Source organism: Gobio gobio (genome assembly GCF_949357685.1).
Source record: "Gobio gobio genome assembly, chromosome: 11".
Taxonomy (NCBI): domain Eukaryota; kingdom Metazoa; phylum Chordata; class Actinopteri; order Cypriniformes; family Gobionidae; genus Gobio; species Gobio gobio.
The window spans coordinates 24,454,491-24,468,375 of NC_137104.1; the positions used below are offsets into that span (position 1 = coordinate 24,454,491).

Genomic DNA, 13,885 nt, shown 5'->3' on the forward strand with positions numbered 1-13,885 from the left:
AATGTCTTAAATGAACGTGAGAAAATGAGATGCGCAGGACAGCGGCCGATCTTAAAGTGACAGTAGCACTTATCAGTCCCTCCAGAAAAACGCGATTATGCGATCGTGTGATTTAACGCATAATCAGCCAAAGTCCGCATATTCATGCGGGGGCCGCATTTTTTCAAATACGCCGCACTTTCGCCGCATAAATTGCCTATTTCCGCGTGCAAAATATGCGGGGCTATCATGACTCCCATTGGCCAACAAAAATAACAGCAAAAGAGCAAAGCAGTTTCCCTGTGTGCTGACTGATTTCAAAACACAGCATCATGAAGCTTTGAAGCGTTATGAATCAATGAGTCGATTCAGTGGTTTGAAGCGTTATGAATCAATGAGTTGATTCAGCGGTTTGAAGCGTTATGAATCAATGAGTCGATTCAGCGGTTTGAAGCGTTATGAATCAATGAGTTGATTCAGCGGTTTGAAGCGTTATGAATCAATGAGTCGATTCAGCGGGTTGGATCGCCAAAGTCACGTATTTCAGCAGTTTGACACGCGATCCGAATCATGAATCGACTCGATGATTCATAGCATCATGATGCTGTGTTTTGAAATCAGTCATCACTATATAAGTCGTTATTTAGTTTTTTTTGCACACAATAACTATTATCGTCGCTTCATAAAGTTATTGTAGAACCACTGTAGTGAGATGGACTTTGTAACGACGTCTTTAGTAGGCTACCTTTTATGGGTCTTGAGAGTGTACATTGTGCCAATGGAGGCCTTTCTGAGCCATCAGAATTCAACTAAAATATCTTAATTTGTGTCCAACAACATAAAGGGAAGTCATTAATGACAGAATTTTCATTTTTAGGTGAACTAACCCTTTAAGAGATTGCACTTTGTGCATTGGAAGCACTCAAATGTCTGTTTTGTATAGCGACATCTGTAAAACAGGAAGTTATTTATTAATTTTTTCAGAAGTTGTAGCATATTCCTTTTGTAAAGCTACAGAACTTGATTGACTAAATGTTTTGTAAATTTGAGCCATTATTAAGGTCTTCAATAAAACTTAAACTTAAACTTAAACTTAAATATTCCAGCACTTTCTGTGATGTAGTGCTTTTTTTCTCTTTCTCATCAAACCGCAGTTTTTGCAAGTTCCCGCAATTTTATCGCATAAAATTGCATAAATATCCCGCATTTTTCATCGCATTTTTTAAGAAAACGTGCCGCATAATCAAGGATTTTTGCCCGCAACAATCACAAAAAAAAGCCGCATTTTTCTGGAAGGACTGACTTATGATGTCTGTCATTAATGTTCATCAAAGAACAAAGGTAACAGAGAAAAGATGATTAATCGATATTTAATTTATTATTTATGCAGTTAAGAAAGGTGTTTGATAACCATTACATTTCTGTACATGTCTAACAGGGAAGGCCACAGGTAAATATAACATTTATTATTATGGGCTTATTTGAAGATTTTTTTAAGTTTACTTAAATTAAAAGTTGTTTTTTTAAAGCCTAATAAATGTTGAAATTGGTAGCTTTCATTTATACTGTCATGTAATCAGTATCAGTTATACTGGCCTTCATTTATAAAAAGATGCCATTACAACACATTTAAAATATGCTGTCTTTAAATTGTTTCTACATTCATTTGTAGAGGGACTGAAATTATTACAATATCAAAATATTAAAAACTCCAGAAATATTACAAACTTGCGATTAATCACAGAAAACAATGCGATTAATTAGTAAAAAAAAATTATCGATTCCCAGCACTAAAATATATATCTCTTAAAGGGGGGGGGAAACACTCAGTTTCAGTCAGTCTCATGTCAATCTTGAGTACCTATAGAGTAGCACTGCATCCTGCATATCTCCGAAAAGTCTTTATTTTTATTATAATTATAAAAGAAAGATGCGCTGTTCCGAGTCTTTCCGGAAAAAGCCGTGCGGCTGGGGGCGTATCGTGTGGGCGGAGCTAAAGAATGTCGAGCGCGCGCCGCTGTTACTGTGTTGAGTTCGTCTGAAAGCTGCGTCATCCCTAAAAGCCGGGAAAAACTTTATTCAACATAAAAAATGGCTTTTAATCGGATACATCCATACATCTATGATCCGGAATCAGACCCAGAGGCTGAAGTTGAACAGGAGGAGCAGCAAAAACGACTAGAGCAGGACATCTCTATGTGGTATAAGTTACACTAACTATATAATATGTTTAGCGGCTTGTGTTATTTAGAACACCATGTCAAGCGCGAGTGTTACAATGTGTGTGTGTGTGTGTGTGTGTGTGTGTGTGTGTGTGTGTGTGTGTGTGTGTGTGTGTGTGTGTGTGTGTGTGTGTGTGTGTGTGTGTGTGTGTGTGTTTACGCGTGGTTTGTGAAGACATGATTTGTAGTAAGCGGACTGGTTTTGCGCGTCAGGCTAGTGTTTACATAGAAAGACATGGAATAGTAGCGCATTTGAATGAAGAAGCGCGCTTATTTAGTTCAACATATTTCCCCATTCTTTGTGTATTGTTGTTTGGAGTGCTTTTACAATACACAAACATACACATATAGTGGCCAGCTAAACAAATGTACACACACTATACATTGCATGCTCCATTGATCAATACGTGATCATGTTTGTGCTACTTGATGGGCATAGGCAAAAACAGACATTTGAAGCAGTCAAACCTGCGGTTCCAACGTTGGGACCTTTATCGCTGGGACCGCTCCATCCTTCAGTATTAGGCGATCTGAAAATCCGGCGTCGAACTGGGCCTTGTTTATAAAACAATCGGCACCGAAATGCAGGGAACAGACATAAATATTTGCGCAACTCAGTTGTTGATCCGGAAAAGCAAATTCCATCTGTACGAGCCAGCGCTTTGATGGGCGTAGCCTATTGCTTTCACGCTCTCTCTCTCTCTCTCTCTCTCTCTCTCTCTCTCTCTCTCTCTCGCGCGCGCGCTCTTCCGGTAGAATTGTCCGTACGGCCCATACAAGGAAATTCCGCCCTGTTGACGTCAAGCGGACCCATGATCGAAAAAAACTTTCCGAAACTTATGACTAACAGGAAGTACTAATTTTGGCAAAGAAATACTCCCATCAAACGTCCACCTTAGCTTTTGAACCTGTGTCCATGTTTAGCATGGGAATCCAAGTCTTTAACAGTGCCAAAAGATCAGTATGCATGAAACAGCATTTCACCCCCCCTTTAAAATACTGATATTCTGGTCTATAACTCTGCCCTGAACCTTCCGCTGCCCTATATCTTGCTCTCTCATTGGCTGTAGGTCATCGTCGATGTCATTTTCAAACTACTTTTTTTTTAGAACCAGCATTATTTAACGAATATACATCAATAATAGGCAAAAGGGGTGAATATATAATAGTTAACAGAATTTAAATAATAATAAAGATAAGATTAATATAAAAAATAAAAAAAACAATCTTCAGATTCTTAAATCAAGCACAAAAACAAGACAAAGGTTTGTAATAGTATGTAAATTTCTACCCACTCATCTGTGGTTCGGTAATCATTGTAATGTAATATTCTTGAAATTGGGCTCCATCTTGCCTCAAAAATGTTCAACTGAAGTCTAAGGGAGTAAGTTATTCGTTCCATTCCATAAATATCTCTGATTCTTTGGATCCACTGTTCATATGTGGGAGGATATAGCTTGAGCCATTTAAACATACATTTCAAAGCTGCTGAAATTAGTGTCTGAAGTAGGTAATTCAATCTTCTTTCCTTCATACCCTCAGGTATTGCCCCTAAAATAGCCACAATGGGGTCAAAGGGAATATCAGTGTTGAAAATATCTCTAAGTACTCTATAAACATTTCCTAAAATAGTTCTAATATTGGACCATAGACCGTAAAAAAATATGGACGACGCGACTTCATTGAATTTCCGCTGACCAAAGTTGAAGCTTTCATAGGCCCGCTCACGGCGCTGACATCTTGGGACCGAGTCTGCGCAGTAGCGATCTCGGGACCGGAGTTGCGCAGTAGAGAACAGGAAGTAGAGGCGCGATTATCAAAAGCCCGCCCACACTCTCGCAGATGCAGAACAATTCATTATGTTGGTGTGAAATAAACAGTTATGGAAGTGTAGAAATTAAAGCTAAAGCTCCAATCTCCTCCCAAAAATCCAGAAAAAAGTCCGTTAGTGCCTCAGTGACAAGTTCATTCAGAGAACCCGTCAATCTCAGCTGTCAATCATGACGTCACACCCCTCGTTTTTATAGCATCAAATAACTCACTAAAACTAAACTTATTTAAAAAACGAACACTTGAAATGAAATTATTGTAATAAAAACTGCCTAAAATGACAGAAACCATCTTTAGGAAACAATTATTTGAAGTGTAATTAAATTGTTTAGTGTGTCTCGCGCCCATTCTAATACATGGAGAGGCGGGGTTTAGGAGCTATACTGGGACCGGCCACCGGGGGGCGATCCAGGCGCGAAAGCTTAAATTTCTGACTGAAGCACTACAGGCTTGTATTGGACAAGTCCCATATGTAATTTTCAGTCAGAACACATTTCACACAGCAGGATTTTGAATCGCTGACAGGTCCAGATATTTAGTATGCCAAATATCTCATGGGCGTCGGTGATTCTTTTAGATCGCGTCTTTAATATTTCACGCTGCATGATTGTCACTTGCGTAAAAGAGCACCGATTTGCCTATGATTTCAGGCATTTGTCTGAGATTTCGCAAACCCTGTCCGCGAGTCAAAATCGGGGCTAAAATCGGGCAGTGTGAACTCGGCATAAGCCTCATGAGAATACAATACCGCACATATATGTTGTCTAATAATGAGAGACTAGCAAAGTCACTGTCTAATTCAACGTTTTTTCTCCCAACAGTTTTACTTTTTTGGAAAAACTCAATATTTAATATTACCAATCATAACTTTGGAAACACTTGATTGGCTTTGTTTCTCATGACTTAAAAAGACTTTACAAAAAGCGGCACAAGTAAATATATTGTCTGCTTTGTATCTATATCACTGAAAATCAGCCTTTCAGTGACCTGCAGGCAAAAGCAAAACTGCAAATTGCTTTGATGGTAGAATTCGCCATTAAGAAATAAAAATGATATTGTTAAAATCCTGTAGGCTCCTGGTTTTTGAGACCCAACTCACCAAGACGAGACAAGTGTCGACCAGAGAGAACGTTCCAGATCGCCCAATTCCTGCACTGCAGTGAACCACTGCTGGACCATGGTCCATCCCGAGTGAACCAGACTCTCTCACCTTAAACAGGAAATTCAGAAAGCTGGCTGGGGATTCTGGGACACCAAAATCAGGCCATGTGGTATAATGAAAGTGATAGATCTCTCTTCTCTCCCCCGTCTGAGTGGATAAAAATTAATGATAAAAAAAACAGACAAGAAATGTATAGGATATTAGTATTGCTAAAAGTATAGAATTGCAATTAAAATGTGTATAGGAAGACATCAGATAGAAAGCATGAATGTGATTTTCAGTGGTGAATGTGAGAAACTTACATTTGCATTCTGGAGTTCTAGCACTCTGATGGTGTAATATGACTTGATGTCCTCTGACACTAGTGTTACCACAAAGCGGGTGTCACGGAAGGACATCTCTCGTTCTTCTTGTGTTGGCCAATATTGTGCACACTTTTCCTGCATTTAAGGAATGTGTAGAAATAAAGAAATATAGGAACAGATTTTAGAACATTTCTTTATTTAAACTAAGTGGTAAAAATTGAGGGTCAGCTACAATGTCCAAAAACATATGACTGTGTGAAAACATTTGATAGTTATTTGAGTTAACTGTCCAAAATTAGAATTTGCCAATAAGAGTTTAAGTTACACCCACTAAGAATATACAGTGATAACTGGGGCAATGAGAAATAAAAATGTGAGATGAAGATACAAATCTAGTTAAAATGTATGTACAAATTGATGAGCAAAACATTTGCAAGCATAATCTTTGCATTCAAAAAGTAAAAACAATTGACAAATAACATGAATTCTGAATTGAGAAATGTTCATTTTAAATCAGTTCATCAATCAGTCATGAAATCATGTTAATTATAAAATGTATGAATTACATTATGTATGTTTTAGTAAAATACTAGATCTAGAAAAAAATCTTAAAGCTAGGCCAGATAAAATATCTGTCATATCTCAAATATGTCATTATTTTATTGTGAAATATACATATTTCATTTCATGTTTAAAATGCCACCAACCCACAAACAAGACTCGTTTTCTAATAGTGTTATATAAGATGCCTCAATGTCATACAAAAATAAACAGGATGGCAATACAGCTGTAGCATGATTTATTCAGTATTTATTAATATCTTGTGTATGTTTTCAGTTCATTTTAATTGTAGTTTACATAACTTATGTGCTTTTGTCATTTTTAAATAATTTCTATTTAGCTTTAATTTATTGTTATTTCCGTTTTAATTTGTAGTACTTCAACTTTATTTTAGTTGGTTCTCAAGGCAACATTTCTTATTTTTGTTTACATTTTTCATCTAATATTTAGATTTTATTAATTTATAGAAAACGTCTCGGTTACGTATGGTCACCCTCGTTCCCTGAAGGAGGGAACGGAGACGTACGTCGGTAATAACCGACGAATTGGGATCACTTCAGAGAGCCCCTATCAGCTTCGAGAACTTAAGAACAGGCCAATGAACAATTGGCGTGCGAGATTTGCATCTCGCGCTCCGCCCCGCGCCGCGGGTATAAACAGGAAGCGAGAGCATCGCACTGACGTTTTTCACTGAGGAGCCTAACCAGAGACCGGCCAGGCAGTGATGGAAGGAACTGTGGCGACGGGACGTACGTCTCCGTTCCCTCCTTCAGGGAACGAGGGTTACCATACGTAACCGAGACGTTCCCTTTCAGTCGGTCACTACGACGTACGTCGGTAATAACCGACGAATTGGGATCCCTATGGAAAACGCCACAGTTACTACCACTTCCAGCGCCCAGCGAGAGCCCCTCAGACCCCGTTCTGAAGCGGGCGGGAAGATTCACGCCAGAAGAGTCATACTGCTGTTCCGCAAGACCCATTCAGCAGACTTGATTGGATAACGCTGGGAAAGCGTGCCCGAAGGACGCTGCGGGAGCCACATCATGCCCGGAGGGAGTTACCATGTGGAGAACACGTATGGGCTGGCCGTGGGCAGCACAACATACGGAAGTCCCAGGGGAGCCCCCGGCCTAATGCAGGCGGGGGACGACACCGTACTGAGACGGCAGAGAACTCTGCCAAGGGAAAGACACGAGCTCGCCGTAGGGAGCTGTACCGTGGAAATACACGTATGGGACCGCCGTAGGGGTCACGACATACGGAACCCAGCCTGACACAAGTTCCACCAATGCATACGAGTGCCAGACCTGGCGTCGGACGCTCCGCAACATCCGACTGCCGAGGGGTGCGGAGGACTCAACAGGGTTCGCCAATCCTGGGGAACTCGACTGGAGAAAATAAGCGCACGTATCCGTTCCAGGGGAAGGGAATGGCGCAGCAAGCCGACACTAGAACGGGCACTTCAGTGAAGCTGACTATGGGAAGCGAGCACACGAGAAGCCACCGGCTCTACACGCAGGCTATAAAACCTAGCGAACGTGTTGGGTGTCGCCCAGCCCGCAGCTCTACAAATGTCTGTCAGCGAGGCGCCACGAGCCAGCGCCCAGGAAGAGGCTACACCCCTGGTGGAGTGAGCTCTAACCCCGAGCGGGCAGGGCACGTCTTGGGATTCATACGCCAAGACGATGGCATCCACTATCCAGTGGGCCATCCTCTGCTTGGAGACAGCCTTTCCCTTCTGCTGTCCTCCGTAACAGACGAAGAGCTGCTCTGAGGTCCTGAAGCTTTGCGTTCTGTCCACGTAAGTCCGGAGAGCACGGACGGGACAGAGCAAAGCTAGGGCTGGGTCTGCCTCCTCCGAAGGCAGCGCTTGCAGGCTCACCACTTGGTCCCGGAAGGGAGTAGTGGGAACCTTGGGCACATATCCAGGCCGGGGTCTCAGGGTTACCTGAGAATCACCCGGCCCGAATTCCAGGCACGATTCGTCGACCGAAAATGCCTGCAGGTCCCCTACCCTCTTAACTGAGGCCAATGCAATCAGGAGTATTGTCTTTAGAGACAAGATCTTAAGCTCTACTGACTGTAAAGGCTCGAAGGGCGCCCTCTGAAGTGCGGTCAGCACCAGAGTCAAGTCCCAAGAGGGTATAGAAGAAGGGCGAGGAGGATTTAGTCTCCTCGCTCCCCTTAGGAACCTGACGATCAGATCATGCTTGCCTAAGGACTCACCATTAACGAGGTCATGGCTTGCGGCGATGGCGGCAACATATACCTTGAGGGTGGAGGGAGACAGCCTTCTCTCCAACCCGTCTTGAAGAAAAGATAGCACAGATCCGATCGAACATTTCCGGGGGTCTTCTCGGCGAGAAGAGCACCAGTCGACGAACAGGTTCCACTTCAACGCATATAGCCGTCTCGTAGAGGGGGCTCTGGCGGAAGCGATGGTGTCGACTACCGCTTGCGGTAGGTCACCTAGAACCTCCGCGTCCCGTCCAGGGACCAGACATGGAGTTTCCAGAGGTCTGGACGCGGGTGCCATAGGGTGCCCCGTCTCTGAGACAGAAGGTCCTGCCTCAGAGGAATGGGCCAAGGAGGTGCTGTCGCGAGGAGCACTAGTTCCGGGAACCACGTCCTGTTGGGCCAGTACGGAGCTACCAAGAGGAGTTGCTCCTCGTCCTCCCTGACCTTGCACAGAGTCTGTGCAAGAAGGCTCACTGGGGGAAACGCATATTTGCGCAGAGCCCGGGGCCAGCTGTGTGCCAGTGCATCCGTGCCGAGGGTCCCCTCGGACAGGGAATAGAACAACTGGCAGTGGGTCGTGTCGTGGGCGGCAAACAGATCGATCTGTGCGGCCCCAAAGCGACTCCAGATCAGCTGGACCACCTGGGGGTGGAGTCGCCACTCTCCGGGAAGCACTGACAACCGTGACAGCTCGTCGGCCGCACGGTTGAGCAGGCCCGGAATGTGGATAGCACGAAGGGACCTCAGATGCTTCTGACTCCACAGGAGGAGATGGCGGGCGAGTTGGGACAGAGGGCGGGAGCGTAGACCACCTTGTTTGTTGATGTACGCAACGGCCGTCGTGCTGTCCGTCCGGACCAGAACGTGCTTGTCTTTGAGCGACCCTTTGAGGCGGCTGAGAGCAAGACGAACTGCCAGCAACTCTAGGCAATTGATATGCCATTGCAGTTGGGGCCCCGTCCACAGACCCGATACTGCAAGCCCGTTGTACGTGGCACCCCAACCCGTGGGTGAGGCATCCGTGGAGACAACATGATGCCTGGACACTTGTTCTAGAGGCACTCCTGCCCGTAGAAACGAAGGGTCCGACCACGGGGAGAGGGTTTGGCGGCATCTCGGCGTCACTTGGACACGGAGGGACCCGCTGTGCCACGCCCATCTCGGGACTCGGTCGTGTAGCCAGTGCTGAAGCGGTCTCATATGGAGCAGCCCTAGCGGCGTTACTGCGGCTGCTGCTGCTATATGCCCCAGGAGCCTCTGAAAATGTTTCAGTGGAACCGCTGTACTGCGTTTGAGCGTACTCAAGCAGCTCAGCACCGACTGGACGCGCTCCTCTGTGAGGCGCGCAGTCATGGCGACCGAGTCGATCTCCATCCCGAGAAAAGAGATCCTCTGTACGGGACAGAGTTTGCTCTTCTCCCAGTTGACCCGAAGACCCAACTGGCTGAGGTGCCGGAGCACCATGTCCCTGTGTTCGCACAACTGCTCCCGCGACTGGGCAAGAATCAGCCAGTCGTCGAGATAGTTGAGGATGCGAACACCACGCTCTCTCATGGGAGCAATGGCCGCCTCCGCGACTTTCGTGAAGACACGGGGCAACAGGGACAACCCGAAGGGTAGGACTTTGTACTGGTATGCCCGTCCGTCGAAAGCAAAGCGTAGAAATGGTCTGTGTCGAGGGAGAATCGAGACATGAAAGTACGCGTCCTTCAGGTCGATCGCTGCAAACCAATCCTGGGGACGGATGCATCTGAAGATGCGTTTCTGGGTTAACATTCGGAACGGCATCCTGTGGAGGGAGCGGTTCAGGTAACGCAGGTCCAGGATCGGTCGTAACCCGCCACCTTTCTTGGGTACAATGAAGTACGGGCTGTAGAACCCGGACTTCATATCGGCTGGAGGGACCGGCTCTATCGCGTCCTTCGCCAATAGGACAGCGATCTCCGCCTGAAGCACGGGGGCGCCCTCCTTCGGTATAGAAGTGAAGTGGACACCCCTGAACTTCGGGGGACGCCGGGCGAACTGAATCGCATAGCCGAGTCTGATGGTGCGGATGATCCAGCGAGACGGGCTGGGGAGCGCTAGTCAGGCCCCCAGAGACCGAGCAAGCGGGATCATCGGCACCACGGACGTACCCGGAGCGGGGCAGCGCAGCGGAACGCAGGGGCCCCAGGACGACATGGGAGTGGTCCGTGCAGGGGTCTGGGTCTGACACACGACCTGCATCCGCTGAGGGGACGGGCGAGCGTGGGGAGGCACTTTGTGTGCGTCCGCACAACCGACGCCCCCTGTTGGCGAGGAGAGAGGTGTCTGAGGGGTACGAGGCATGGTAGCGTCGCATACCGCCAGACGCGCTCTCTTGGCACCCAGAGATGTTAGAAACTGCCCTTTTATTGAGAATTTGGGTGCCACTGGCACTGGGGCCAGTGGCGGAACAGAAAGAAAAATGGGGTTCCCCCGGCCCTCCACCGGGGGAAGGAGTGGTGCTGCAGCCATCTCCTGAAGAGCAGTTTCCTCCATCTCTGGGCGGCCCGTCTCAGGGTCTCTTCCGACGGCGCTTGCCACCTGGCTTGGCAGCGGCCTGAGCGGGCTGGACGTTCTTCCCGCGACCGGCTCCACGCCCACGGCCGGTGGAAGGCTGCTGCTGGGCTGGGGCGGGAGCGGGGGCGGCCGCAGGAGGACGTCCTCGGCGACGGGCAGGCGGAGGTGCTGCAGCCGGCGGCTGGGTGGAGGCAGCAGCGGGCCGCCGGTGCAGGATGTGTTTGATGGCCTCCGTCTGCTTCTGGGCGGCCGAGAATTGCTGGGCGAAATTCTCGACTGCGTCGCCGAACAACCCGGCCGACGATATGGGGGAGTCCAGGAACCGGTTCTTGTCAGTCTCCCTCATGTCGGCCAGGTTGAGCCAGAGATGCCGTTCCTGGACCACTAAGGTGGACATCGCCTGACCCACGGAACGGGCGGTAACTTTCGTCGCCCGGAGGGCGAGGTCCGTCGCCGCCCGGAGCTCCCGGAGGAGCTCTGGGTCAGACCTACCCTCGTGCATGTCCATGAGTGCCTGGGCTTGGTGCACCTGAAGCAACGCCATGGCATGCAAGGCAGACGCGGCCTGTCCGCAGGACCTGCAGGCCTTCGCAGTTAGACTGGACGAAAACCTACAGGCTTTGGACGGGAGACGAGGATCACCACGCCACTCGGAGGCGGTCGCCGGACGCAGCTGCATCGCGACGGCGCGTTCGACTGGCGGGATCCTCTCGTAACCCATGGCCTGTCCACCGTCAAGGGTAGTGAGCAGGGAGGAGCCTCCAGGTCTGTTTCTGGCACTAAAGGGTGTCGTCCACGACCTGGAAAGCTCCTCATGCACCTCCGGGAAGAATGGCACTGGGGCGGGACGCTGAGAACCAGCGCGACCCCCCCCCAGAAACCAATCATCCAACCTAGAAGGCTCGGGACGTGGTGGAGGGTTCCACACAAGCCCGACCTTTTCGGCGGCCCGGGAAAGCATAGCCGTCAACTCAGGGTCCGACTCGGCCGTTGCCACTCTCCCAGAGGGAGGCAGTACAGCCGAATCTTCATCCTCCGAGGACTGGAACTCCCCCTCCGATGCTGCGATCAACATCTGCTCGTCTGCGGGCGCTCCGAAAGAGATGACTGGGCGCCCGTGGGCGGGACCAGCGATCTCTTCCGGTGGCGCCACCGGCAGCGGTGCTTGTGAGGGTTCAGGGACCTGCGTAGGAACACTAGGCGGGTTTGTCCTGAACGTAATCCTCAAGTCACCCCGGTCATCCGTCGAAGTAGGTCTATCCTGTTTAGGGATAGCTCTAGATCGAGGTATGGGGAGGGGGACTCCGCCTTCCCGAAGGTAGGTGAGTCTTGACCTAAGCACCGCAATAGTCATGTTCCCGCAGTGAGAACACGAGCTATTCACAAACGCTGCCTCAGCGTGCTGTAAGCCCAGGCACGTGATGCAGTGAGTGTGGCCGTCAGCGGGCGAGAGGGAACGACCGCATCCAGAAACGCACAGGTGGAATGACATCTTGAAAAAGACGCAGTGTCACACCCGTGTTGCTCTTTTTGTGAGGAAACGCTCTTTTAAGAGAGTGCTGAAGCACCCAGGGAAACCGCGGCAACACACAGGGAATAGTGCAGCCTGTGTTTGCACTCAATTTGGGAAACGCCCACCGAAACCAACAGGTTTGCTGTGATAACAGCAGTTGTTTCACTTGCAGCTTTGAGTTCGCGGTCCCGCTGGAAAGCGCTGTCACACCAACACACACGATTCCTCTTCTCTGTAGAAGTTCTTCGCTGAACAATCAGGAAGCAGTCTGTAGACTTCAAACGCCGGTTAGGCTCCGAAGTGAATGACGTCAGTGCGATGCTCTCGCTTCCTGTTTATACCCGCGGCGCGGGGCGGAGCGCGAGATGCAAATCTCGCACGCCAATTGTTCATTGGCCTGTTCTTAAGTTCTCGAAGCTGATAGGGGCTCTCTGAAGTGATCCCAATTCGTCGGTTATTACCGACGTACGTCGTAGTGACCGACTGAAAGGGAACTAATTTTAATAGTCTGCATAGCACTGCATCTTCTACACATATAGTAGTTCTTAGAGATACTACTTACATAGACTCCCTAAGGCTCTGCTGAGCTCTCTAATATGAATTAAAGGGATAGTTCACCCTTCTTTTGTGTTCAGCAGAACAAAGCAATTCATACAGGTTTGGAACAACATGAGGGTGAGTAAATTATGACAGAATGTTCATTTTTGGGTAAACTATTCCTTTAAGAGAAAGCATTTACATTTCATTGTAATGTGAAAGAGTGGTGCTTTCAAAGAGAAAAGGTTTTGATCAACGATGCTTACCGAGCCTTTCTCTATTACTCTGTTGAGCATGATAACAGCTTTGGTCTTCTGCTCCCACATCATCAGCCAAAAGTGACCACAGGTGTTTCTCAGAGGACCCTGACAATAGAGAAACACCCACATAAAAAGTTAGACAATAAGAAGGGATAGGCCACAACAATGGTCACAAGAATGTGTCTTATGGAATAGAAATATGAACCCAACTTTATATTTTTTTCAGTGCTTTCCTAAGATGACATATGAGTTGACTAGTCAATGAGTAAACCCTAGTGGATTTTCAAAACATGTAATCTTGCACATCTCTAGTAGTGCTGGGCAGTACCCCCGGTCCATCCGGTATACCGGTTTCAATTTTGCAAACAATATGTATTTTTCAAATACAGCCATACCGGTGCATAGCTGAAAAAATGGCCAGATATATTTGACGACCACAAAGAACGCTATGTAGAGCATATTGAGAGGGGACCTCTATTAACTGCATACCCTTCTTACTAGGGGTGTAAGAAAATATCAATACACGTGAATATTGCAATATTATATTTGGCGATATTGTATAAATTCTCAAAAACACTGTATCGATATTTATTTGTTTACATCCAAGATGTCAGTGGCTTTGTGTTCGGTTCAAACCAAACCTCAAGATGTCGGTGCTATCTCAGAAAGTGGACTGCGACAGTCGGGGAGAAGTGCAAGGGTTCATTGCTAGCGTTAGCATTAGCAAACCCAGC

At 47.5% G+C, this 13,885-nt stretch overlaps 1 protein-coding gene across 7 annotated transcripts in view; it reads right to left on the reverse strand.

Annotated features, from left to right (window-relative positions):
- The window catches only part of ptpn2b (protein tyrosine phosphatase non-receptor type 2b), a 33,539-nt gene that overhangs the window by 10,760 nt on the left and 8,894 nt on the right, over positions 1-13,885 (reverse strand). For all 7 annotated transcript variants that reach the window (XR_013817513.1, XR_013817514.1, XR_013817515.1 and 4 more), the window contains exons 4-6: positions 13,158-13,256; positions 5,496-5,633; positions 5,131-5,340 (exon numbers count right to left, since the gene is read on the reverse strand). Coding sequence is in view for 4 of the 7 variants with exons in the window: in XM_079829475.1 (XP_079685601.1) it covers positions 5,131-5,340; positions 5,496-5,633; positions 13,158-13,256 (447 nt within the window). In the remaining 3 variants the exon portion in view is untranslated. The remainder of the gene's footprint in view (positions 1-5,130; positions 5,341-5,495; positions 5,634-13,157; positions 13,257-13,885) is intronic.